Source organism: Dermacentor silvarum, chromosome 8 (assembly GCF_013339745.2).
Source record: "Dermacentor silvarum isolate Dsil-2018 chromosome 8, BIME_Dsil_1.4, whole genome shotgun sequence".
NCBI lineage: Eukaryota > Metazoa > Arthropoda > Arachnida > Ixodida > Ixodidae > Dermacentor > Dermacentor silvarum.
In genome coordinates, this window is record NC_051161.1 from 4,975,176 (window position 1) to 4,999,557 (window position 24,382).

At 48.1% G+C, this 24,382-nt stretch overlaps 1 protein-coding gene across 2 annotated transcripts in view; it reads left to right on the forward strand.

Annotated features, from left to right (window-relative positions):
* Positions 1 to 24,382, forward strand: part of LOC119460540 (PX domain-containing protein kinase-like protein) — a 60,703-nt gene that overhangs the window by 23,168 nt on the left and 13,153 nt on the right. For both annotated transcript variants that reach the window (XM_037721467.2, XM_037721468.2), the window contains exons 8-10: positions 4,012 to 4,150; positions 5,601 to 5,725; positions 8,575 to 8,692. In XM_037721467.2, coding sequence (XP_037577395.1) covers positions 4,012 to 4,150; positions 5,601 to 5,725; positions 8,575 to 8,692 — 382 coding nt within the window. The remainder of the gene's footprint in view (positions 1 to 4,011; positions 4,151 to 5,600; positions 5,726 to 8,574; positions 8,693 to 24,382) is intronic.

Sequence of the window (24,382 nt, forward strand, 5' to 3'; positions counted from 1 at the left end):
CACCATCGTCTAGTCATTCACGTGTACAGTCACGCGAATAGTGGCGCGCTCGAACGATCCAAGTTCGTCCATACCGGTGTCCTGCTCTTAGCCTCGCGCGACGGTTGCGCGAAGTGAGCTGGTGCACGCGCGAAACATTCGTGCGTGTTGGCCGCCGATCCCAAGCCCAGGAGGAAGCGCCCTCGACCTTACTCTCCCAAGTCACCCCGCCGTTTGGTGGCGTTAGCATCGTGACACTTGCACCATCTCCCGCAATGTGCCGCAACCACCACGACCGCTGCGGGCTTAGCCACACGGAGGAACCGGGCTACAGGAGACATGCGGGGAAAACGCGTGAGAGTCTCGCATCCCCACACCCTCAATGAGCCGCAGTGCGATCATTGAGTGGTCTCGTCGTGGCACCCTATGGCGGCCGCGGTATCTATGGGATGTAGCAGACCGCAGCTACATGCAACTGCAGTGCAACTGCAGTGCAGTGCATACAGTGTTTGTTTTGTGCACGACAGGGCTTGAATGTGCGCTCGCGCTTAAATGCTCCAGTCTGACTGTGCTACATGGTGCGGACTGGCATTGTCCTTCACGAGCTTGACCGGCGGATAGTAGCCACTTCCAACTTGCACATGTAACATTGTTTTGAAGCGCTATCAATAAGTCTACAGCCATGCATCTAACCAGGAGCTGCCAGGAGTGAGCATGTGCTGGCAAGCGTTCGTGTGGTCTGACCTTAAGTTTCGCGCGGTTCAAGGCTAGTTAAGCGTTCAAAGCTAGTCTAAATTGGCGGGACCCGACGGCTACGACACCGATGAGCAGGGTGGCCAAAGTTTAATTTCTACGCATGCGGCCTAGCATGTGCAGACGATAGTCGACTCCTTCTGTAAGTACGTAATTATTTTCGAAATTCTAAAGCAGATTTTTGCTTACTTCAGCCTGCTTTAAATTAAACTTCATCAGTAAATATACACAGTAACACTAGGTTGAAGGGCACTGATCCAAACACCCTTCTTGATTGATGTCAGCTATTGGCTAATAGCAGCCGCGTGCAGGAATCTGCTATATTATGAAACAAAGCGTCCCAAAAAGAGTGGGGGGCAGGCTTCTGTTGAAAAGAGCGTTTGAGAGAAAGGCGACTTCCCACTCCGCTTGCGAGCTTCACGTGCCACGCACTACTGCAAAACTTGGCTGAGATGTTCACAACAGCCTATGCTATCCGCAGACTATGTTCTTCACCAAGCCCGAGGGGCGGTTCAGGACCCCTTTAAAAGGGTAACATAATTAAAGGGTCCCTGAAACTGTTTGGACAAATGTTGTAGACACATAGGGTACAGCTACAGTAAAACATTTGCGCCACAGTTTAAATGACGCGTCTCATGTTAAGAGAGCTACGGACGATTACAAGTTACCCTCCTCCCTAGACATGCTTTTCTTCCTCAACTTGTTCGCTAAGAGATCAGGGCTAAGCTCTGCCTTCACTGGCACTGCGTCATGATGTGGCACCATGGCGTCTACTTACAGTGTCTTGGAGCCAGCATGCGAAGCCTCCCCATTTTTTTCATAGCTGCCTGGCTGTCGATCCCCACTGAGAGCTATCCAAGCAGCATGTGTTGCAAGCGTTCTGTCGCAGCGCTGAGTGTGTCCAGTATTCTGGTAATCGCAGGCGAGCTGAGCGTTATGACGAATGGGCAGAGGTGTAAACTAAAGTTCCTCCATACTACTACCGCTGCAATGAAGGGGTTTATCTTAGCGTAAACTTGAGCTGCCGATCGGCCTGCATGGTGCAGCCACCTGGTGGTGCAGAGCTTAACCAGCCAAACACAGAGCTAACATTGCTGTAACCAAGTGTGAAACGCTTGAAACATTTAAAAATACAACGTGTTCACGCAGATACTGAAAATTTACACCACCAGCAAAGTTGAATACACTTGGTTACTGCTATATTAGCTCTGTGTTTTCCTCATTGAGCTCTGTGCCACCAGGTGGCTGAACCCTGCTGGCCGCTCAGGCTGGCGCCTCTACCTGTCTGACAAAACGCCCTGTCTGCCTGCTTTTACTGGAATATCAGATATGATAAAACCATCTACAGTGGAACCCCGTTGATATGTTCCTCAGTGCTGCGTTTTCCCGACTGCTACGTCGCATTTTCGCGGTCCCGACCTGACTCCCGTTGACTTCCATGTATTGTGTTCCTCCTTGATATGTCGCCAATCTGTAATGTTTCTGCATCTTACGTTGTGTTTGAACGTAGCGCTCACTTAAATTTAGCGGTGCAGCCAGCTTGTACGTTGCAACAATTGACCGAAGTTTGCAATAATCAACCGAAGTTTGCAACAAGCGACCAAAGCTTGCAGTAAGCGACCAAAGTTTTAGGCGATGAAAGTTTGCATTAAGCTACCAAAATTTGTAGTAAGCTACCAAAGTTGCACTAAGTGACCAAAGTTGCAGTAAGGGACCAAAGTTGCAGTAAGAGACCAAAGTTTGCAATAAGCGGCCAAAGTTGCACAAGCCAGGTGCTGCACATGCCAGGCGAAGCACCCGAAGCGAAGTGTGCATCAGTTAAAGCCTACCGGGAACCACGCACACTGGGGCAGATCCACCGAGTGTAGCGATACATTTATTTTGGAACCGGCAAGGGTCTTATATAAGTAGCATAATCGCTGGTTCTCTCAAGTCAGCTTCACCGCAATGGATATGTGTTTTGCGGTGAAGCTTAAGTAAAATATTGTGGTCAAGCATATTAAGAGTTGAAAGGGGCCACTGCCGCGAAACTTTGTACATGTTCCCTTAATTATACACATGCACACGCACCGAGGACGGTGCTCGGTCGCTCGGTCAGGGTACGAGCATCGAGACGGCTAATAACCGTACTGGCAGCCATTCACAACTGTTTCTGACATAGCTGTGGCGATTTGTGGCCTTCCTCACAGTTACGTTTTCCCGGCTGTTACATTTTTTTTTTTTTTTTTTGCGGTCCCTTGAAAAACGTATGAACGGGGTTCTACTGTATTGTGGTAGTAATCCTCCGGCGCGAAGTGACAGCTGCAAACATGTAGATCCTGGCGACGATCACATTCTGATAGCCTGATGTGCTGCAGTGGCTCTGCTCGCCTCTTGCCTCGCAGAGGGGCAAGATATCGCAGCTTGACATGTCACCAATCGCTATGTTTGCAGCCCACAAGGCAACAAGGATGATTCATGGTCCTCACAAAGAGAAACCTCGAGACCAACACTGACCACACAGCTCACGTCAACATGGAGCACATTGTAATACAAGCAGACAACACTTGCTGTGTGCTGGAAGTGCTCGAGTATAGTGATAAATTGCCATTGGGTATTTTCTTCGTTACTTTTTTTTATAGAAACAAATTAATGAACATTTCAATTTTTACAAGCAACATTTGTTCACCATAAAGTTGGAAAAATTATCGATGACGCGACCTGGGTAGCCAGTCAGATAGCTCGCCCAACTGATGTCAATTGGGATAACTATGTCAATTGGGAGGGGGCAGCTGAAAACGCATAAGGGAGGTGGGCTCCACTGTGATTGGAAGCGATGCACATTATTGAAACCTTATAATAAATTGCACGCTTTATGCAGAGTGCTTAAATGTGTCACCTAATGATCAGAAGGACCTACCCTAATGACTCAGTACATTTGTACTAAAATTGTCAAAATCGTTTTAGGGTCCCTTTAATTACTTGTTGTGCTCTTGGGGAATTGAGGCTCCATAGCATAATTATTGTGTCGACATCTATCTAATAAACCAATAAAAACAAGACACATATTTCCTGTCCTTTAAGTGCCTTTGTATCTAAGCATGTACACGTTGTTACGAGGCAGTTATTCCTATGGCACCAGAAAGGGCATTGGCCATTTTGGCTTGTTGACCGCCATTCAAAGATATATAGCCTACCTGTAAATGTTTGTATCTATCTCTCTTGCCATACCATAACAATGTTGCCATAACAGTGTGCCATGAACAGAGGAGCCAAAGGACATGCTGGTTTGCATTGCAGGCCAAGCCCCGAGATAGTTACCTCAGGAAGTACGGCACCGTCCGACATCCCAAGCAGCTAGCTCCAGCCACTGTGGCCAGGCTGGGCAAACAGGTGCTGCAGGTTCTGTCGGGGCTGCACCAGCACGGATTCCACCATGGTGCGCTGCCTCTCCATCACCCCTCTTGTCGGGGTCAGAGAGCTGGTTTTGAAGTTATTCCCAAGTTTAGTGTTCTGTGTTTATGTGGCAACAAAAAAGGTGGGATTAAAAGTGGTGAATTTAGAGAAATTCTCACCCCTTGTACACAAACGTGGTATGGCAAGTCATACCAAAACACCTTGTGTCGAATTGGGAGGGGGAACCCAGGAGGGAGTGCGTATAAGCAGAGTTTTAAGGGATTGCATTAAATGCTACATCATTGTAAAAAGTATCATAGACAACCAAAACAAAATAGAATGGGAATTGAAATGAAGACTGTCAGCTCTTGGCTGCAGTGGTTCAGTATGCATGGAAGTGTTCTAGAGTAAAAATATAGTGTACGAGCAATTGCAGTTATTGACGTGTAGTGATTTAGCATTAAGTTAAATTGCAGTAAGAGTGTACTCCAAATATATTTTCCTATCCCTCTGACATTGGCTATAGAATTGATGAAAGACAACATTCCAAAGCCAATGAGAACTCGATTTAATGAGAACAAGCAGCGTGCCCTCATGGCCTCTTGCATCATTGTTCATTGCACCGTCTGGTCATGAGTTATGAGTTGTGGGAAATGGCTCGGTCCCGCAGTCCATCTCCTCACGAAGATTGGGCAGACCAGATGGTGCAGCCTCGGAGTTGAGGTCTTGCAGGAACCAAAAGGCCCTAAACCATCCCCTGGTCTGGTTTTTCTCTCCGGCCTCGTTCTGACGAGTGCACGGAGCAGGTCGCCGGAAGGCGCCGCCGCATGCTCAATGCCTTGGAACGCTATGGAAGCAGATCTGACAGTTGTTGCAGCCGTGACGGGCACGCCGCACAGCAAGACATGCAGAATGAGGGTGTATTTAGCTGTTCAGCTTGCTTATGCCCAGCGTAACTTAATGAGAGACATGCAAAAACCAGCAAAACATGTTGGCTGTACTTTTATATGATAAATCAACTTTTATTGGGCCCAAAATTGACACAGACACACACAGGCCCACACAGGCCCACACAGACACCAGACAGACACCAGACGGGGTGGGACCCATATGTTCCCAGCAGCTCCTGGTCCCTGTCTGTACTTTTATAAAAAGACTACCAGATCCGTCAAATGTACCTGCAAAAAAAGAAGTTGAAAGGAGATGTTGGCTACAGCCTTTAAAATATTTCTTTGGGCTTCTGCACAGGCCTCAAGAGCGAGAACAGATGCATTCCTCCTCTTTTCAGTGAAGAACACATTCTATAACTTGTGCCACCAGTGGCAGGCACTTGCCTCTAGTGTGCAAGGTGCAAAATGAATGAAGGAAACCAATCCAGCAGATGATATCCCTATCAATCATGACTGCTCTCTGACAGCTGACATTGCCTGCATTCCTGTTTATATATATACTGTGCAGCTGTTCTTGCTTGAAGACGCAAGCTTTGATTGCAGGGCATTTGCACCTTGGCAACATTGTCCTACGAGGTGATGACTGTGTGGTCACGGCACTGCAGAATCAGCTGCTTGGCCTGCCCAGCCGGCTACGACCATTAGTTGTTGGCCTCAAGAAAGTCAGGGTAGGTTTTCACAACTCTTAGAGCAGACGACACATTCGGCCTGTTTGATTCATGCCTGGTCCACTCCCCTGGCGCTAGGAGAGCTCAGGTGCAGCACCATTGAGCATTCAGGTGCAGACCGCTTTCTCTGTGTGGCGCCAGTATGTGCTTTGTGTGTGACCTTAAAGGGCGCTGTACTATGAGTGATAGTGGCTCAGTTTGATGGTAAGGGTAATTTCAGCATTGTGCACTGCTATATGCATAGCTCTTGGAATGCAATTCTGCTGTGCCAGAGTGCTTTTGGAAACACATGCTGAGTCGGCTGGCGTAGCTACGACTACACTGCCTCACCACGTTCTCTGCAACATTGTGGCACAGCAGTACACTCAGCAAGGGTGCATTTCTGCACTGGGAATTGAATGCCATGGTGCAGTTCATCCTGAACATGCAGGTTCGGGGGGTGTAGTGAACTCCGTGTGAATAAAAAAAAAAAAAAAAAGAAAGCCATTATTTCAAAAGACTAGCTTTCTCTTTCATTGAGAGCATAGACTGTAGCTTTAATATTCAACATTTTCGGTAATTTCTAGACACTGGTACACCACACATGACACCTTGTGATGCCATGTTCACCCGTAAAGTGTATGAAACATACCTGTGTTGTATCTCTGCTCTCCTTAGAGAAAAAGAGAACAGTACGTTCCCATCATGATTATGTTTCTACTAACATGTTTATGCCAGCAGCACAGTGAAATATACTCACTCAACGTGATTAAAATTAGGCATTCTGTAGTTGAAAATAACACCAGTACTGCTGCCCTGACACATGCCCTTCTGTATTGCATTACGCATCTGCACTAGTAGCAAGTCTGTACTGAGCTAAGTTTCTCTGTTGTTTTACAATGTTGTCAGGCACATTGAAACAGTTGGAGCAAAAGACATAATGCCACTGTGTAATGAATGTATGCACCATTGTCACTGTCACATATTATTTCATGTGATGGTGTGGGTCCTTTGAAAAAATTTACTGACTTTGTCAATGCACTTCTCAAAGCAGCTGCTGTTAAATGCAGATATTCAGTGAACAGTGGTCGTTTGTTTGTGTGAGGCAGCTACACTACAGTGTGAAAAGTACATAAATTACTGGCGAGACAGATGTTACATTGACCACAACAATGCAGAATGTTATATAAGAACATGCTAGCTAGAATGGTGCTGCAAGTTCTAAGAACAACTTCCGTTTTGCCCCAATGTGCTTGTTTCACTTTTGTGTTGGTGCATGTCCTTCAGCTGGCTGTGGTAGATGCCATCTGCAATTTGAATAATTGTGGTGTGTAAAGCCTTTGTCGTGATCCAGCCACCAAGAAAAAATATGAATCCAGGCCATAATTGACCATATACAGTGTAGACCGCTTATATAACGTAAGTCGCTGGAGTCGCAAATATCCACACTATAAGCGGTACTGCACTATAATCAAAGCAACAATTTTCAAGGCCCGCACATATGCAAAACATGTGCACCGAGCCGCTACGCGTATGCGACAGTTGAGGAATGCGGATAGAACGTTTGCATTCAATTTACAGTCGAATCTCGTTAATTCGAAATAATTCACGCGGCGGCGCCTCCGACCGGCATTGCTCCGGCACCGCCATAGAGTAAAAGCTGAGGAGACCCCACTCAATGTCGCGCGCGAACAAAAACAAAACAGAAAGAAAGAAAAAAAAAAAACCCGGCGGAAATTTCACCCTCTCTCAAATGGCAAGGTCGCCGATTCTGCGTTGCGCCGGAACATGTGTGTACGTGCCGACGTCTCAGCCACGCTACCGTAGCCACGCGTAGAAAATGGCAGTGAACCCTTCTTTCTCCTTTATGCTTCCTCTACTTTCTACTCATGTGTTGACCTTGCACGCTGCGGCTACGGCGCAGAGGGAAGCAGCGGCGCTGTCCCAGGCCGGCCAATGATACTGCCCACAACGGCAAACGCCCGCTTCCCGATAACGGCAGAAAACGAAACTTCGGGGAGCTGGCGCCGGGCCGGCTGGAGCGGCGGCTCCTGCATGGCGGCAGGCGCTCACGGTGACAGTCGAAAGTGAGGGAGCTACGAGGGAGGGCAAGGGGAGTCACCAAAGTGGCGAAGTTGCCGAGGCGAAATCCACTTCCCTGCCGCCCTCCTCCCTCACATTTCACTCTCCGCGTGCGCCCTTCGCCGTGCAGTGCTGGCGCCGCCCGCTCCCTGAAGTTTCGTTTACTGCCGTTATCGTGAAGCGAGCGTTGGCCGGCGTTGGCAGTTTTGTGGCCCTCCTCGCTAGGCACGCCGTGATATTTCACGGCTCGCACTCAAGATTCTGGTTTCAGCCTCACTGGCTGTTCGTTTGCACCACGTGCCCTTCTCGTCCAGTTCGTCTCTCTTTCTTCCTCGAGCACTCCTTGGGGCGCCCGTTTGAGGGGAGCGTTCGCCGTCTCCGCTGACTTCCATACTCCCAGGCAGCCACACTGTAACCGGTATTTCGTTTCCCGCAACTGCATTATAAGTGATACGTGTATACATGGAGTGCTATGGGAAAATTAACGGGAGTCTGAAAAGACCGTGCTATATCCGGTGCTGCACTATAAGCGGTTACGTTATAAGTGGTCTATACTGTATCAAGAAATACATCAAAAAGATGTAAACCCCAATGAAGCTTTTGAAAAGGCCTCATAATCATTTCCTTATAATGGATCATTAAATGTCTTCAGTCACCTAATAAAAATTATTCTCGTGTCCCTGGTGTTAAACTGATTGTTGAAGTCAGCTGATTACGACTTGATCTTGTGACTTTTACATCTGCATTAAGCCTTTTTTGACAGGATGCCCTTTTGTTCATTTTGACAGACTGCAGAGGCCATGGATGTGTATAGCTTTGGCCACCTGATCTATGAAATGACATTCGGCAGGCCTTGCAGCACTCCAACTTGCGACAGCTTCCCGGCACCCTGCCCTCCAGAACTGAGTAAGACAGCATTGTTCACATCTCTTGCGATACGACTAATGCACAACACGTTTAGTGAGTGTGTACAGAAGTGTTGTGCACGTGAATGCTTGCCTTGGAACATGAGCAGGGTGCCTTTCATGTGCTTGCTCTATGTTTCTACCCAGCTTACTGGTTAATCCTGGCAAAATGAATCGGCCTTTCAGAGGCATAAATTAGGGTGCGCGAATCGTTGCAGCACGAGACCAGATGCCGATGCAAGCCGGCCTGCTGCGGTTCGAGTGGCCCCGCAACGCGCATTGTCATTCTTCAGCAAGCTTACGTTTGGGCTCCTAAAGTTGGCCTGTGTCAGCAGCTTCTTTGAGCGGGGTGGGAAGTGCCCACACGGCACGAATCATTGCGGCACAACACGCGTCAAGCTGGTAGAGCCTAAGTGACCCGAGACGCTTGTTGTCATTTTCATATTGCATAGTGTTTTGAGGCTGCAACTGGAAATGAAATCGAGCTGGTGGGCAACACTGTCAGAGCGATGCGAGACACTCCCTTTGACACTCGTGCAGCAGGGGATGGCAGTGCATTTGAGTTACAGATATATAGATTTGATAGATTTTATATTTTGCATTTACGTCCTATGAGCTAAACTGCTCAGAATGTTGGTGGTACGTTATGCCAGACCACTAGCCTAGAGCAATATTCTCTTGCACACGCACTGCCACCTTACTTTATACACATTGCGGAACCCACTCACCGTTAATTTGAATTTCACAGGGACACTTAACGAGTTTGAATCAAACCGAATTCGAACTAACGAAGGACATTGAAAAACAATCAGAATTGAGACCGGGTTGCTAGAAAGCACTTGTAACTCACAATATTTATTGACCAAAGTAATCTGTGATCACTTTTCGCTTCTTTTCTTTAAAAGCGATGGCCATCAGTTTGTCTTCCAAAGCGCGAACATGACACGTAGCTTCATCTTCACCCTCATTGAAGTTAAAAAATAGGCGCTCGACACCGAGCACCTCCATTACAGTCGCCAACAGATTTTTCGGACTTGATGGATATTCCGGACTTCATAAATGCACTGTCAGGGTTCCCATAGAGCTAATGCAATTTTGCGATCGATTTTTCGGACGAATTTATGCCGCTAAGATCGATTTTTGGACTAAATCGCTCGTTCTGAGATCTGCCCACCACGCTACCCAATCGTGGAGGCCGCCATGTTGGAATCTTTGCTGGCTTGGCCAGGCTTGACTTCCAGTGACCCACTCTATGGCCTCCAAGATTGGGAGCGAGCGCGCTATCTTTTGTCTCGGAGGCTATGCCCGCTCTTCCTTGACTGACAAAACGCTCCTGGGAACGTCTCTTGTTCTGTTTTCTTTCTATTTTCGGTCAGCACTATCGTCCTAACCACTTATTGTAGGTTCCTTTTTTTTCTTTCTTTTTTATATCACCGAGTGGCAGTGCTCATTTTGATGGCACGCAGTTCGAATGAATGATGGAGGAGCCGATGCGCGTGCGAAATAACAAGTTGGTTTACCCATAGACAGCTATGCTGCGTGGCCGGGCCGCGACAGTCAGTTCAAATGATCCTTAAGTTCGAAATAATGAGGTGCGAATTAACTGTACTTAATTTGCGTATTCCAAAAATGTATCCAAGGAAACCATAATATCAACCAGTAGCGAAAAGACGTGGTTTCAACCAAGGCACCGCAGTGCTGCGTCGCGGGGGAGTTTCAGTACAAACAGTAAAACCCAGTCATATGGATGGTACGAATTTCGGTGTGATACGAATTCATAACATTCCTTGGCCGAAATACCATGCTCACAATACGAAAAACATCGGCTGTTACGTACGCGTTGCCGCGCCACTGCAGATCATACGAACGCGTGAGCAGCAGCGGCGGTGGTGGCCGCGCCAGCGGAGTGACCGGCACAGACAAGCCGGCACAGCGGGACCTAGGCAACATTTATAGTCGCCAAGCAACCGGCTACATCACGCGGCTGCGCAATGTCTCTTTGGTTCCCCCATCGAGGGGACTGGACCACATCACGGCTTAACTGATACTTTGATCAGCGAGAAAGAAGACGAGGACCGCTGCAGCAACGACGACTGCGGCAGCAGCCATGACGGCCAAAACACTCATGCTGCGGCGTTTAGTGGCGTGCGAAAATATTCGTGAGATCACGTGCGCGCACTTTTACACCCTTTAGAAGACAGTAGAACCCTGTTGATACGTTTTTCAAGGGACCGCCAAAAAAGAAAAAGTCGCAGTTTTGCCTGAAACGTGAAGCAATGATTGCAATAGCAAATTAGTAGACAGCTGTATGAAGTAAGGATAGTAGTTTTATCGGCCATATAAACTTGTAAACATTTGCTTACTGACTAAATTAACAAGCACGGTGTCACGCACGCACAGGTAAACACGAACACATCTCGCTCGATGACCGTGGAAACTCGCTGTCAAAATGCTGGAGTAAGGAAGTGTGGCAGCAGCAGCAAGCGAATTGACCTTTGCGCTTATCTCGCTGCGAACTAAATGTCGAAAGCACAGCGCATACTACCATAAAATTCTGAGCAGGTGCCCTCCCCCCCCTCCCCGCCCCTTCAAGCAAGTCAATATTACCAGCAAAGTTAGGAGGGGGGGGCACATATCCCGAACGGCACCAAAATTCAAGATGGTGACGACCGAACTTCCCCGCAAGAAAAAAAAAAAAAAAGCGCAGCGAGAATGGACTTCAAATTTTATTGAACATGAACAACTGTATTAAGCCAAATATTTGTTAGTGCTGTTTATCACTCTCAAAACCATCGTACTAACTAATAACTGCAGAAATAGCGCATCGACACTGCACCGGCGCGTTGCCGGAACATTGGTTATGCAGCTGAGGCAAAATGATGCCCACTAGAGTAAAGTGACGTGTAATGTTGACTTTATTAAAAACCATGTCTACGGTCAAACGCTTAGCACTAACGAGAGTTCAGATGCAAGTCAAGCTCAGCTGCTGTGCATGGCTACTGACGGCGGACAGTGAACCACGGCTCGGCCGTGCTCGCATCACAGCTGGCGGTGCCGCAGATATCACCATGTTGTCTTCATAGTGTGAAATTATTGCAAGGAGAGGGTAAAGCGGCAATAACGCAAAATAGAAGCTTGCTCCTCAGTCTTTTTGGCATGCTTTGTTTCATAATATAGCAGATTCCCATACACGGGTGCCATTGGCCAATAGCTGACATCAATCAAGAAGGGTGTTTGGATCAGTGTGCTTCTTCCTACTATTACTGTGTATATTGACAAAGTTTAATAAACAGGCTGAAGTAAGTGAATATCTGCTTTACAATTGCGATAATAATTACATACTTCCGGAAGAAGCTGACTATCGTCTGCTCACACTCGGCCGTGGCCGCCCACATAGGAATCAAACTTTGGCCACCCTGTTTATCGGTGTTGTAGCCGTCGAGTCTTGCTAATTCTAACTAGTTTTAAACACCCAACTAGCCTCAAACCACGTGAAACTTAAGGTCAGACTCGTACCACACGATCTTCAAAATGCCAAGTTAAATGTGGCCACTATCCGTCGGTCAAACTGGTGCAGGACAAAGCCGGTCAACATCACGCAGCACGGCCAGAGTGGAGCATATGAGTGCGAGCACGCATTCAAGCCCTGTCGTGCACAAAGCAAGCGCTGTGCATGCACACTACAGTTGCATGTAGGTGCAGTCTGCTACGTGGTGTAGATACCGTGGCCACCGCGGGGTGCCACAACGAGCCCACTCACTGAGCACACTGCAGCTCGCTGAGGACAGCCGCGTTTGATGCTTTGTAGGCACCAAAAGTGGAAGTGGTGGCGTCTACGTCAACATCCAAAATCAAATTTGAAGTGCCCGCCACGGTGATGTTCAGCAGGCGGAGCATTGTGGGCACGCCCCGCTCCGCCGTAGCCTTCGCAGTGCAAGACATTGAAGAAAGAGCAGAAGCACAGCAAAGCGGGTGTTTGATTGCCAACAACCGCACTTCTGCTGAATGCATTGATGTACTTTTTACGGGAAAGTATTCCACTTCAATAAAACGTGGTTCAGGGCCCCTTTAGCCCTTGAAGGGTTGATTCAATTCCTGCAGCGCGTCTCCCCATAATCGCTCTTTTTATTGCAGATTTAAAGTCATCATCAGCAGCCTGTATATTTATGTTCACTGCAGGACGAAGGCCTCTCCCTACATTCTCCAATTACCCCTGTCTTGCACCAACCGATTTAAAGTCATCAGACACTAATTATTTTAAAGAAAAAAAGAAAGTAAGCACTTTTTTAGATGGAATTAAAGCAACAAAAATTATTTTCATGTTTACTACACGTTGTTAATTCATGGAGATATGGATAAACTGGATTAACTATTTTTTCACAAGTATAATAATAGTCACAGAACTTATCTTTATCTTAAAAATAGCTTTGAAAAAAACCAGCACGCACGACCATAGCAAGAGTGGCATGGCATATGAGCGCCCGCAAGCAAATTTATTGGTGGTGCGCTCGTCAGAAAAATCAAGCGAGAAACATGTGGTGGTATTCATTTGTTCGATCACTAAACAAGGTGCAATCATTCTGGTGCATCTTGTGAAAAATGACACAGGCGGCGGTGTCATCCATTTTGCAAGTGCCGGCTTTTAAACCAAGCTTAATTGCTTGCCTATGGGAGAACCATGCAGGTGAACTTCTTGTGGTAACACTTTGAGAGATTAGAAACAAGAGAAGGTGAAAAATCAGTTCTGGCAGCAGCCGAGAGGTGCAGCACATTAGCATTTCTTTAGAATCAATGGGAGGTATTCTAAGTGACACTTTCTTCCCAAAAGTTTGTTCTTTCAAGCGTGTACATGTACCACTGTGACCATTTGGGACTACTGCCATGCGTCTACAGTAGTGATCCTTAAAGGATTAAAGTGCAGAGCCCTCGAAGGAAACACAATATTGCGTCAAGTGCACTCCAACACCATGCGAGCTTGTAAAGCATGTGTTGTAAAGCCTTTTGTAAAGCCCTTTAACTGCCACTACCGAGATAACTCATGAAACCACCCACGCGCACCCCCTGCTACTCCCGAGTATACTCGTGTTGCTTTTTAAACTCGCTCCCTGCCACTCCCGAGACAACTCGTGCAAAAAAAAAATTGCGTTCATGTCCTGTCATCTATGGAGAGGTCACCTAAACACATAGAACTTGTAAATAAAATTTTAGACAACAGATGGAGCGCACTTGTTTACATCCGCGTCGCTTCGTCTCGGCAGAGCACAGCAGCCATGGTGAGTCAGCGTGCCTCATGCGTCCGCACTTTGACGGACGAAGAAATTCAAGAACTGCTGATGAATATCTTTACATGTCCTGTGGAGTATCATGGTGCATTAATTGCATTAAATTTCTACTGAACCAACATGAAAAAAATACCCGGCAGTGGGTGAGGAGCAGTCAGAAAAAAACCCGGCAGTGACAGGGTTAAAGGGACACTAAAGAGAAACAGGAAGTTCAGCTGGAATGAAAAAGGGACCTTCAGGAATGCATGCAGTTTTTGTTAGGTGTGAAAATGTGAGTTATTAGCGAAGAAATTCGTAAACAAAGACCAAATAACTCTTCCTCAACTTCTCTCACCCCATATTCGACGCTGAAGCAGTGTCGCCATGGATTTCATTGCTCTCAGCGAATCAGAGGGCGCCATGATACGTCACCGCTTGCATAAACGGCCGAGGCGCTGGCTGCTGCATGGCTGCTGCGTTTGCGTTCGCTGCGACTTGCTTAGGTGTTCTGTGGTCGCGATGGATACCGTTGCTGACGCTGAACCTTGCAATGAAGAGGTCGCCTGGGAAGCAGGACTGCATTTCAGCGACTTCAGTGAAACGGAGCGCAAAATAATCCTCCGTACTTGCGCGACAGGTGTTTCCGCATACACTGGCGGGGAGCCGCCGGCCGTGCCGACGGAAAGCGAGGCGTCCGGTCAGCTAGGCGACGATGTTCCCGACAGAAAAAGCGCCGAAAGTTGTGCGCGTACTCGGTATAGTTTTTTCGTGGCTTTTTTTAATGACATTCAGCACTCACCGAACCGCCAGTTTGCTGATTTAGGGGCACCAGTATAGGGGATTTGATGAAGGCGACATTGAGGGAACAGCTGCTCGAGAAAGGACTGGCCGCTGGGGCACGCCAAGAGACTTTCCGAGGGCAGGATTATATACATATTCAAAGGGCGAGAAATGCAGAGAGCATACCATCGGTTTCTCTGGCTCTTTTGCCATTTTATCATCGGCCATTGCGAATGCCGGGGCTCATCGCGCGGCACCACATGAAAAGACACAGTCGGGTCAACACTACCACTGCCCCTGAGCAAGAGCCTTGGGCCGTTTATACAGCTCTCAACACTACACACACGAGGCATTTTCTGGCTGTTTCCTGTGAACTCAACGTTTTTCGAGCCACAAAAACACGCAACTAAACACTGCAACACTGTAGAGTGGAACAGGCGCGCGCGATGATGCATGGAGCAAAAACGAAACTATGACGACCGCATGTAATATCATGCCATTTTTTATTATTATTTATTTAATTTTGCACTAAACTTGTACTTCATTGCTTGAAACGGTTTTAAAAGTTGGCAAATGCTGTTTATGTACGTTTAAGGTGTATTTCATTTTGCATTTTATTAACAGCGATAAATCGCTCTCGTCCAATTGCGACCGGGGTGCGTTTGTGATCTCCGACGTCACGAACATGTAGTGCGGGAAATTCGAAGGGGTGTCAGCACCTATCCTTCAGTTTTTCGCTATTTTATCACTTATTAAACCTCTGTTCGCAGTAAGAATGGTATAACTGCGATGGTGAAAGGATAATCTACCATTAAAGCTCAACTTCCGGTTTCTCTTTAGTGTCCCTTTAAGTAAAAAAGCGCACAATACAGGCAACACGAGAGTGGCAAACTTCTGCCCATGGCTGCTAGTAGCTGACTTGTCTGTCGGTTACTATATTAGCTAATCCCAAGGAGCTGCTGCCGTGTGGCTGAGTGGCCTCTGCAGTGCTCGTTGCCTCTGCAGATTGATAAGAAGATATGAACAGGGCCATACTGTCTGCGCTGCACTGAGCGGTCCCATGCATACAAAGGGCACTCATGAGAACTGTGTCTGGTGCCACCCATTCAAATAACTATTTTCTTGCCATAGAAAAAAAATGGCCGTTTCTTTATGGCTTGTGTAATTATTTTTTATTGAGTGTATGATCGCGGTTAAAACAACATGGTGTGTATATCCAGGTATGGTATAGCTACGCCAGTTGCGCCAAAGTGCTACATTTGTGCCAAGCTACACCAAAAACCAGAGAAATGCTTCAAATCGTACCCCAGCTGCTCCAAAACATTTAGCGCAACCACCACAGGTTCGTGTTGAAGCCAGATTTGAAGGGAAATGGCGGCTAGGTAAATAACCTAGGTTTTCGGAACTTCATCCTCGGGATATCTGGAGTCGCCGCGGTAGTCTAGCCTCACGTGATCCGTGTGCCGTTTTGGTCCATTTACATGTGTTAATGGGCGAACATATTAGTGTGCTCGTGAATCTCTGTTTGTGGTTTTTCGAGGACCTGTGAGTAGCATATGTTAAGGCTTGTCTCATTAGAGGCCAACACATGTACAACGGAAGGACTTGGTGTTGGGCAAGTTGGTGTTTGCTGAACGGCATATTGTAGCGTGAAGGCACAATTACACAGAAGATACACAGACACATGTCACAGGCACTACTAACAACTTTATTCAAAACACAGCGAGATATAGTATGTATACTCTTTCCAACACGCAGGCGGTGCGCACCAGCCACTTCGGACAGACTACAGAGAGCGATTATCAGGGCTGACACAATCATTTTGATGATCTAAAGAAGGCAAGTTCCGCATCGTATAAAACAACAGAGGTCTGACTTACAGAAGCACTACTTTTTTCTTTTATGTAAAACGCTTCCAATAGCTTACATGCGGTGCATGACAAATGACTGGTTAAAAGTCCTGTGCTTTACACGAGCCTCAGACTGGCTGGACTCTAGAAGCCTAAAGGACTACAGACTTGTTATTCAGGAAACGACAGACACTGCTTGGAAAAGCATCTTGGTTCAGTTAATGTGTCAGCTTATGAAGCCTCAAGAGAAGGACGCCTGTGTGTCTAGGCTACAAATGGTGGGTGGTACTTGTACCCTGAAGATTTCACAAAGATATTTGGAAAAGGCCCAAAGTACGGAGTAGAGCCTTAGATTCCAGCACATGAACTGGCAGCAATGAACAGGAAAGTGGCTGGAAAAGCGGACTCGGAGCAACGTGATAGGTGCCTTCTTGAAGGTGTGGACCGTCTCCAAAGATGCGCAACTAAATGCGAAGTTAGTGAAATGTGTGCCTTGCAGTGCATACCTGCTTACTTCAAGCGTAATGACTTATGTCTTTTACAGGCCGACAAGGAAGGCAGTTTTGTCGTAATGCCCGAAGACACCTTTAGTGAAAAAGCGCGAAAGGGGATTGACAAGAACTTTGCTCCCATAAAAATTAGTTTGCCAAAAACAAAGAAGGCTCTTTTGAGACTTTGCGAAGAGAACGAGCTGTAGCAATTCGCTAAGAGTATCGATAAGAGCGTGTGTGGCTCTTTGACTGTGTTTTTCAGTGCAACAACTCACAAGCAACATGTTCCTTTGAGAGCAATTGTAAGTGAGCGCGGCACTTGGCAACTTCAAGTTAGTAAGTTTTTGTTAAAGAGCCTGAAACAACTTCACATTCATGACCCTTTTCTCGCAGTAAACTCGGATGACATCAGCAAAATCTTCCAGCTAAACCAGAACATAGGTTACGTATTCTCTGTTGACATTGAAGATCTGTTCTATTCTGTGCCTCACGATGCTGTGCCTCACGATGCGTTGTTTACTGCTGTTTGGAAGTGCATTGAAGTCAACGGGGATGTTTCCTTTCAAAGTAGTGTTGGTTATGTGTGTGGACAACTCTTTAGTTTTACTTGAGACCTACCTGAAGAACACTTTTGTCTCGTTTGACAACCGGTTGTCTTGCAAAAGAAGGGCAGATGCATAGGATCGTACGTAGCCCCTTTACTGTTTAACATATTACTGTCAGAAATAGACAAAACTCTTGACATTAGCTTTCACGGTTCGCATATTTTTAAAGTTTTTAGATCCGTTGATGGGGATTTTTTTAATTGTGATGGACCAAGGAAGTACGTTTAACTCTTTTCATGTTAATAAAATTTTAGATGATTTCAAACTTCACGGCTTAGGCTTGTCTCTTACCTTTGAACTCCCTGTAGACAACACCCTCCAGTTCTTGGATTTAAGCCTCACTTTCTCAAAGGACCATGTTTGCTGGTGCTATTCACTGCAAGCAAAAAAATAACTTCTGCCTTATGACTCCACGCACTCTAAGCTTGTGAAAAGAGCCATTGCTTCACTCTGCCTGGGATCAGCACTCAAGAGGTCTTGTGAACACAAGATGCTGGATAGTTTTGACAAACAGTTAATTAGGCTTTCAAAAGCCGGCTATCCTCATTTGGTCCTGAAGTCAGTGGCCGAATCACTGCAACAGAAACTAAAAGCGGGCACACCAGCGAATGAGGGCAGAGCCGTTGAGCGGAGTGGCCAAAGGCTGCAAGTCAAGCCGTATGTGCATAAGCTGAGCCACAATTTAAAGAAAGTGGCGAAAAGGTATGGAGTGCCTGTAGTGTTCTCTGCTCCCTACAGGCTGGCCCAACTGTGTCCCCGCATAATGGGCAGATCTAAGGTAGGCTGCCAAGTACAACACGTCAAACCTTACGGGCGATGCGCCACCAGAGTGGTTTATGAAATCCCACTGTCTTGTGGAAAGTCCTATGTAGGACAAACTGGCCGCTGCGTCAATGATCGAATAAGGGAGCATGCTAACAACATGTCGAAAGACTTGAATGCGCATCTTTCAGCGCACTGTAGAGCCTGCCCTTGTCGTGCAAGATTTCATGATGTGAAGATCCTGGGCAGAAGTAAAGATAGAACCGCACGTGAGCTATTGGAAGTGTTCTACATAAAAGGAAAAAGTAGTACTTGTGTAAGTCAGACCTCTGTTGTTTTGTACGACGCGGACCTTGCTTTCTTTAGATCTTCAAAATGATTGTGTTAGCCCTGATAATCGCCCTCTGTAGTCTGCCCAAAGTGGCTGGTGCGCCTGCGAGTTGGGAAGAGTATATATATTGTATCTCGCTATGTTTCAAATAAAGTTGTTAGTAGCGCCTGTGACGTGTGTCTGTGTATATTCTGTGTAATTGTGCCTTCGCGCTACAATATGTCCTACACGTACAACAGCAGGCGTACTATCATTCTTGCCAGTGGGGCCAGTAGACAAAGTGACCCTTGCTTGTTCACCTGGCGTCGGGAGACACCCCCGTTTTTTAAAATTACTTTTCAGGTGGCAATTGTTAATACAGTTTAACCTTGACATAACGAAATATAGTCAATGTCTGATCTGAAATATCTGAAATATAGTCTGAAAAACAGTATAGTCTGAAACGTCTGAAATATAGTCAACGTATGTATCGAGGCGATGCTGGCTTTGAGGAACCGGCATTATGCAACTCGCCATGCTTCGAAGCCATTGCCGAGGATTACAAAGGCCGTCATGGCAAAAAGGCTGGAAAATCGGATGGTGAAGGCTTTTTGCGTCCGAAATTTCCGACGTTCTTACACATTGACTGTATGGGGTACATGGCGGTGGCGCGAAGGCATTCGAATTTTCGGGCATGTCCAAAAAATTGGGCATCCTGAAAATAGATCGTTGACTGCATTTAACTTTTTATTACTTTTTGACTATAGAACACCATGTATTTAGAACCTCAATATAAGTATGTGTGTTTGCACAGGATTTCAATATAATGGAACTTCACTGCTGCCGTGAAGGAAAACCGAGACAATAAATGGAAAGTTATGTGGACGAATGATGGTCAAATATTTGGATTCGAAGCAGCTGCTTGCGAATGCACATCTCAAACCACACACTGGGCGACCAAGACCGACCGTCAAAGCGGAGCAACGTGTCCTGTATAAAGTCCAACTGCAATAAGATCCTATCACGCCTTGTTCACTGTATGCTTTGGGTGCGAGTAGAAGCGTCCGTGGGTGAGTAGAGAAGGATGGTGGCTTGATGAGCACTGTCCTCCCGCGCAAGCAAGAAGAAAGGGGAGCGAGCTTCCGGTGACGTGATTAAGTGGGCACGAGAAGAGGGGGGGGGAGAGGGGGCAGATTGGCACGCAGTCCATGTGCCCTGTTTTAGAATTAATCTGCCGCATGTGACAAGAATGGCCGTCCGAGATGGCGTGGCATCATGTGCGCTGTCTTCCTGCGCATTTAGTATTGGAGGTTGTGTAATCTAGAGTTTCGGAAACACGTTGAAGTGTGTGGGTTCTTGGTGTCTCACAGGAGACCAACCATCGCGGGTTCGAGCTTAGCGAGCCACAGGGCCGCGTCAGCCGGCCGTCGCCTCCAGCACCGCTCGCGTGCAAGCTCAGAGGCCGCAAGGGGCTACCGAGAGACGCACGCAAAAACACAGTAAAGCCCTGAGTTGACGGAAACCGTTTACTGAAACCGTCGGCACCAGCACTGCACAAACGCCCGCGCGGCGGGGAGCCAAAGGGATCCCGCACCAGGGCGAAAATACAATAACAGACGCCTATAGCACGTCGCGGCGAGAGCACAGGCTCAAGCTGGGACACGCCCCTAGGAAAAGTCCCGGCGCCTATGCTACTTGCTCTGGCGATAACCTATGGGTCAACTCGCGAGTGCACGGGCAATATCCTTTGGCATAGGCTTTTGGCAAGTGCGGCTTGGCGGGGGTACGACCTCGCGCGAGCACTAATGGCACCGCTCGTCGGCTTAGCGTCGGGAAAACGATTAGCACAAAATACGCGCTCCCTGCACGGGCAAAGGCACCGTGCGCGAGCTCCAGTCCTAGTCACAAAGGTGTCGGCGGACGAAAGAAAAGCATGAACGTACCATGCGCTGGTCCCGGAGAGACGACAGAGCCACAGAACACCTATACAGCGGCCGAAACGCGGCCGCCTCGTGATGTCAGCGCCCCGCCCTCAGCGCAACCCATCGCGTGCGTAGCGCCACCGCGGGAACCGGTTACGCGGAGGACGGGGAAAGCCGGGGGAACGGCAGAATAGGTGAAGCAAGCCTGCGCCATCCCTCAATCCCCACAAGTGAGAGGCAGATGAAACATTCACTCCCCGCCCCCCGCAGGGGCATCTGCGTGAGCCGGTGTTTGGTGTGTTGAGACATCACGGACCCGAGCACACGAAAATTGGCCCCTCCCGCGTTTAACCGTATGTTACGTGGCTTAGCCATGTCCAGGGAAAAGGGGATCCTGGAGGTTGAGCCGAAGCCGGGTGTTTGGACCTTTATGGCCCCCCGATGGAGGCAACACACCTCTTTGGCCTTCGCTTCACGTAGATGGCACCCCCGGACTGACCCACCCGGGGGAAATCGGTAGTTGTTTTTTTCCTATCCTTCTCTCCAATCTTCGTCTTTCTCTCTCACTTTTAATCTTTCCTGTCTCCTCCTCTCTTCCGTTTACTTCCAACTTTCCAGGTGACAAGGGTTAACAGTGTGTAAAATATCCAGTCTTGGGTATATACATTAGGTTATAGTGGCTGTGTACTGCTGGCGCTCGCAGGCTTTGTGTATACAGAATCTTGCCGCGTCCCCTTGTTGGGCTCCGTGGTGGGCGGCTGGCACAGCTGAAGAAAATTAAATACATTTATGGCTTAAGCTCATTCCCAGAGCTGCCTGATCGCCCTCTTTTGAAAAGAGGGTGCACCGATGAATCTTTAATCTTTTTTGCCAAGAGTAAAGACATCTTCCCACGTTTCCACGTGGTCCATGCTGAAACCCCCCAAACGACTCTAAGAACCCTATCAACTTTTGTTGTCGCGAAGTGCCTCACCGACATTCTGGGTCCAGGATACAAAATTATGAAAATGGCCAGTGGCAACCTTCTCCTTGAAGTTCGTGACAAAGTCCAACATGACAAACTGACAAATCTCGTTTCATTTGGTGACACTCAAATTTCAGTAACCCCTCATCGTTCCCTCAACAGCACGCGAGCTGTAGTTTCAGAACAAGGCCTGCTAGAATTGACAGAAACAGAGCTCCTAGAGGGCTGGAAGGAACAACATGTAACAAATGTGCAGCGAATTAAGATCTGACGACGATAAGGAAATTGATAAGGAAACACCCGATTCTCACTTTTTGTACCAGCACCATCCCCGAACAAATTGAAACAGGCTACATCAGACTCAATGTCAGACCTTGTATACCAAATCCCCGACGCTGTTTTAAGTGCCAAAGATTTGGTCACAGCTCTCAGAGCTGCCGCGGCCGTGAGGGTGAACCCCACTGTGAGGGTGAACACCCGGCACATTCACGCTCCTGTCCTTCATGGAAAAAGGAAAAATAAATTATCACGCTCAAAGTAAAACAAAACATTTCCTTCAAAGAAGCACGAAAACACCTCTCATTTGTGGGGCCTTCTTTCTCCAAAGTGGCACGGCAAGGGGCAGTGCCACAACAGTTCTCGGCGGCCGTTCGGACCATGCAAAGTGGACCAGCGGTAGCGCAACCTGCCACCACTGCGGTATCAGCTAGTGCTGTTCCGCCACCCAGCAAGAAGAGTCAGCAGCCCTCAGGGCCTGTGAGCTCTAGGACTTCTAGGGCCTCTGCTCGCGCAGAGAAGCCCGAAACACCCGCGAGCGTACGCCGCGAGCGGGCATCCAGTGCCTTGGCGGAGGTGATAGATACGTCACAAAGTCCACCGCCGTCTCAGACGCTGAAGGATCGGCGCAGCTCTCAGGAGCGCGCCAAAAAAGACAAACCCCGCATCACGGGGCCCGGAAAGGGCCTTGTGGGCTAACACAGATTTCCTCTCTTAAACACACAGCACAAAACACCTTCACTATGGATACACAAATACTATATTGGAATGTCAGGGGTCTTCTCCACAATCTCGATGACGTTAAAGAACTCCTACATATAATCCAAAATTGCTGTGTGTTCAATAGACACATCTGAAACACACACAAACATTCTTCGTCAGTACGTCATCTTCCGAAAAGACCGTGACGAGGCCAACGCCTCGTGAGGCGGTGTAGCAATCGTTGCAGACAAGTCTGTTGCTTGTCATCATGTAGACTTACAAACACTCCTTGAGGCAGTGTCGGTTAGGGTAGGTCTCTTCAATAACTTGGTAACTGTTTGTTCTACAGTTAAACCTGGATATAACGAACTTGACAAATTCCCGAAAAACTTCGTTATAAAGAGGATTTCGTTATATGCAGGTTCGGCACGAAAATTCGAAAAAGAAACGCTTACCTTATTTACTCGATTCCAACGCGCCCTCAATTGTAACGCGCACCCGTTTTCCGTTTTCGTCGAAGTACTCATCCTTGGAATGTCACACCAGGTACCGGATGCGTGGACGCGTGTCGTTTCGCACAAGCGCGAGGCATCGGAAACGAAGAGCGAGCGTCACGATGGCGTTGTAGCGTCGTATAGTGTTACAGTAGAACCCCGCTGTTACGTTCCCGGGGGCTGCGTTTTCCTGGCTGTTCATTTTCGGCCGGTCCCGGCACAGCTCCCATAGAACCCAATGCATTGGTAACCCCGCTGTTGCGTCGCAACTGTGGGACCGTTCCCGCATCATACGTTGCGAACTGCCACCCCGCGCCGGCCTGAGCGGCCATTTGGCTTTTCATGTCGCTTGGCTTGGTGGCTTGACGATGGCATTGGCCGCCCAAAGTGCCGGGGGCGACAACTATGACGTATTTTCGGTTTCCGCCAGAAAAAGTATGGCCCTTGAGATCCGTATTTGCTACATAAAGATGGTGTTTATGACGCGTTGTGGCCCTAAAATTGGTTTTGGCTCATAGATATCCCGTGTAAACTGTAAGGGCGATAATGCAGTCGCCGCGCGCCGTATGCTGTATGTGCGAGTGTGCGAGGGGAGCCGACGACTGCGTCTAATCTCGCGCGCGCATGAAAAGCAAGGAGGAAGCGCGCCTTCTTCCGTTGAGGCACCAGCGAGCAAGCGAGGGGGGAGGGATAGCGGGGCGGCGTTGTACTGTACTCTGGCATCAACTGCGTACTCCGCGGCGGCGCGCGGGCCGTATCTTGAAAGCGATCTGCGTTGGGGCAGAGTGTAGCAGTGTAGGTGCGTCGGCGGCTCGTAGCTTAGTGCGTGGTGTGTGTTCTCGGCGCTCAGTTTGCGTTGAAGCGATAGACAACAGCACGAAGGTCACTTCGCTCGCTTCTCCAGCGGCGCTTCCACACGCCGCCAGCATTTGACAGCGCGTGTCCGTGCTCATCGAGTGTGATGTGTCAGAGCGTGTACCAGCGCGTCGGCAACATCAACTGGAAAAGGAGAGAGTGCCGGCTTGGCGGGCTACGCCAGCTGCAGCTAGTGGCAGGATCAGGTTTGAATGAAGGGAGGGGGAAAGGTCACGCCCGCGGCGGCAAGATCGCCGGGTCCAGGGATACAGGCCCGCCTCGCACACGCACGCACGCACGCACGCACACGTGCGCTCACTTCGAAGTTCGCATTCCGTCGCGGCGGAGAAGCTGCTTCCGGTTGCTGCTCGCGCAAAAATGACAATATTTGGAGCGAAATCTCTAGGTTGTCGGAGGGG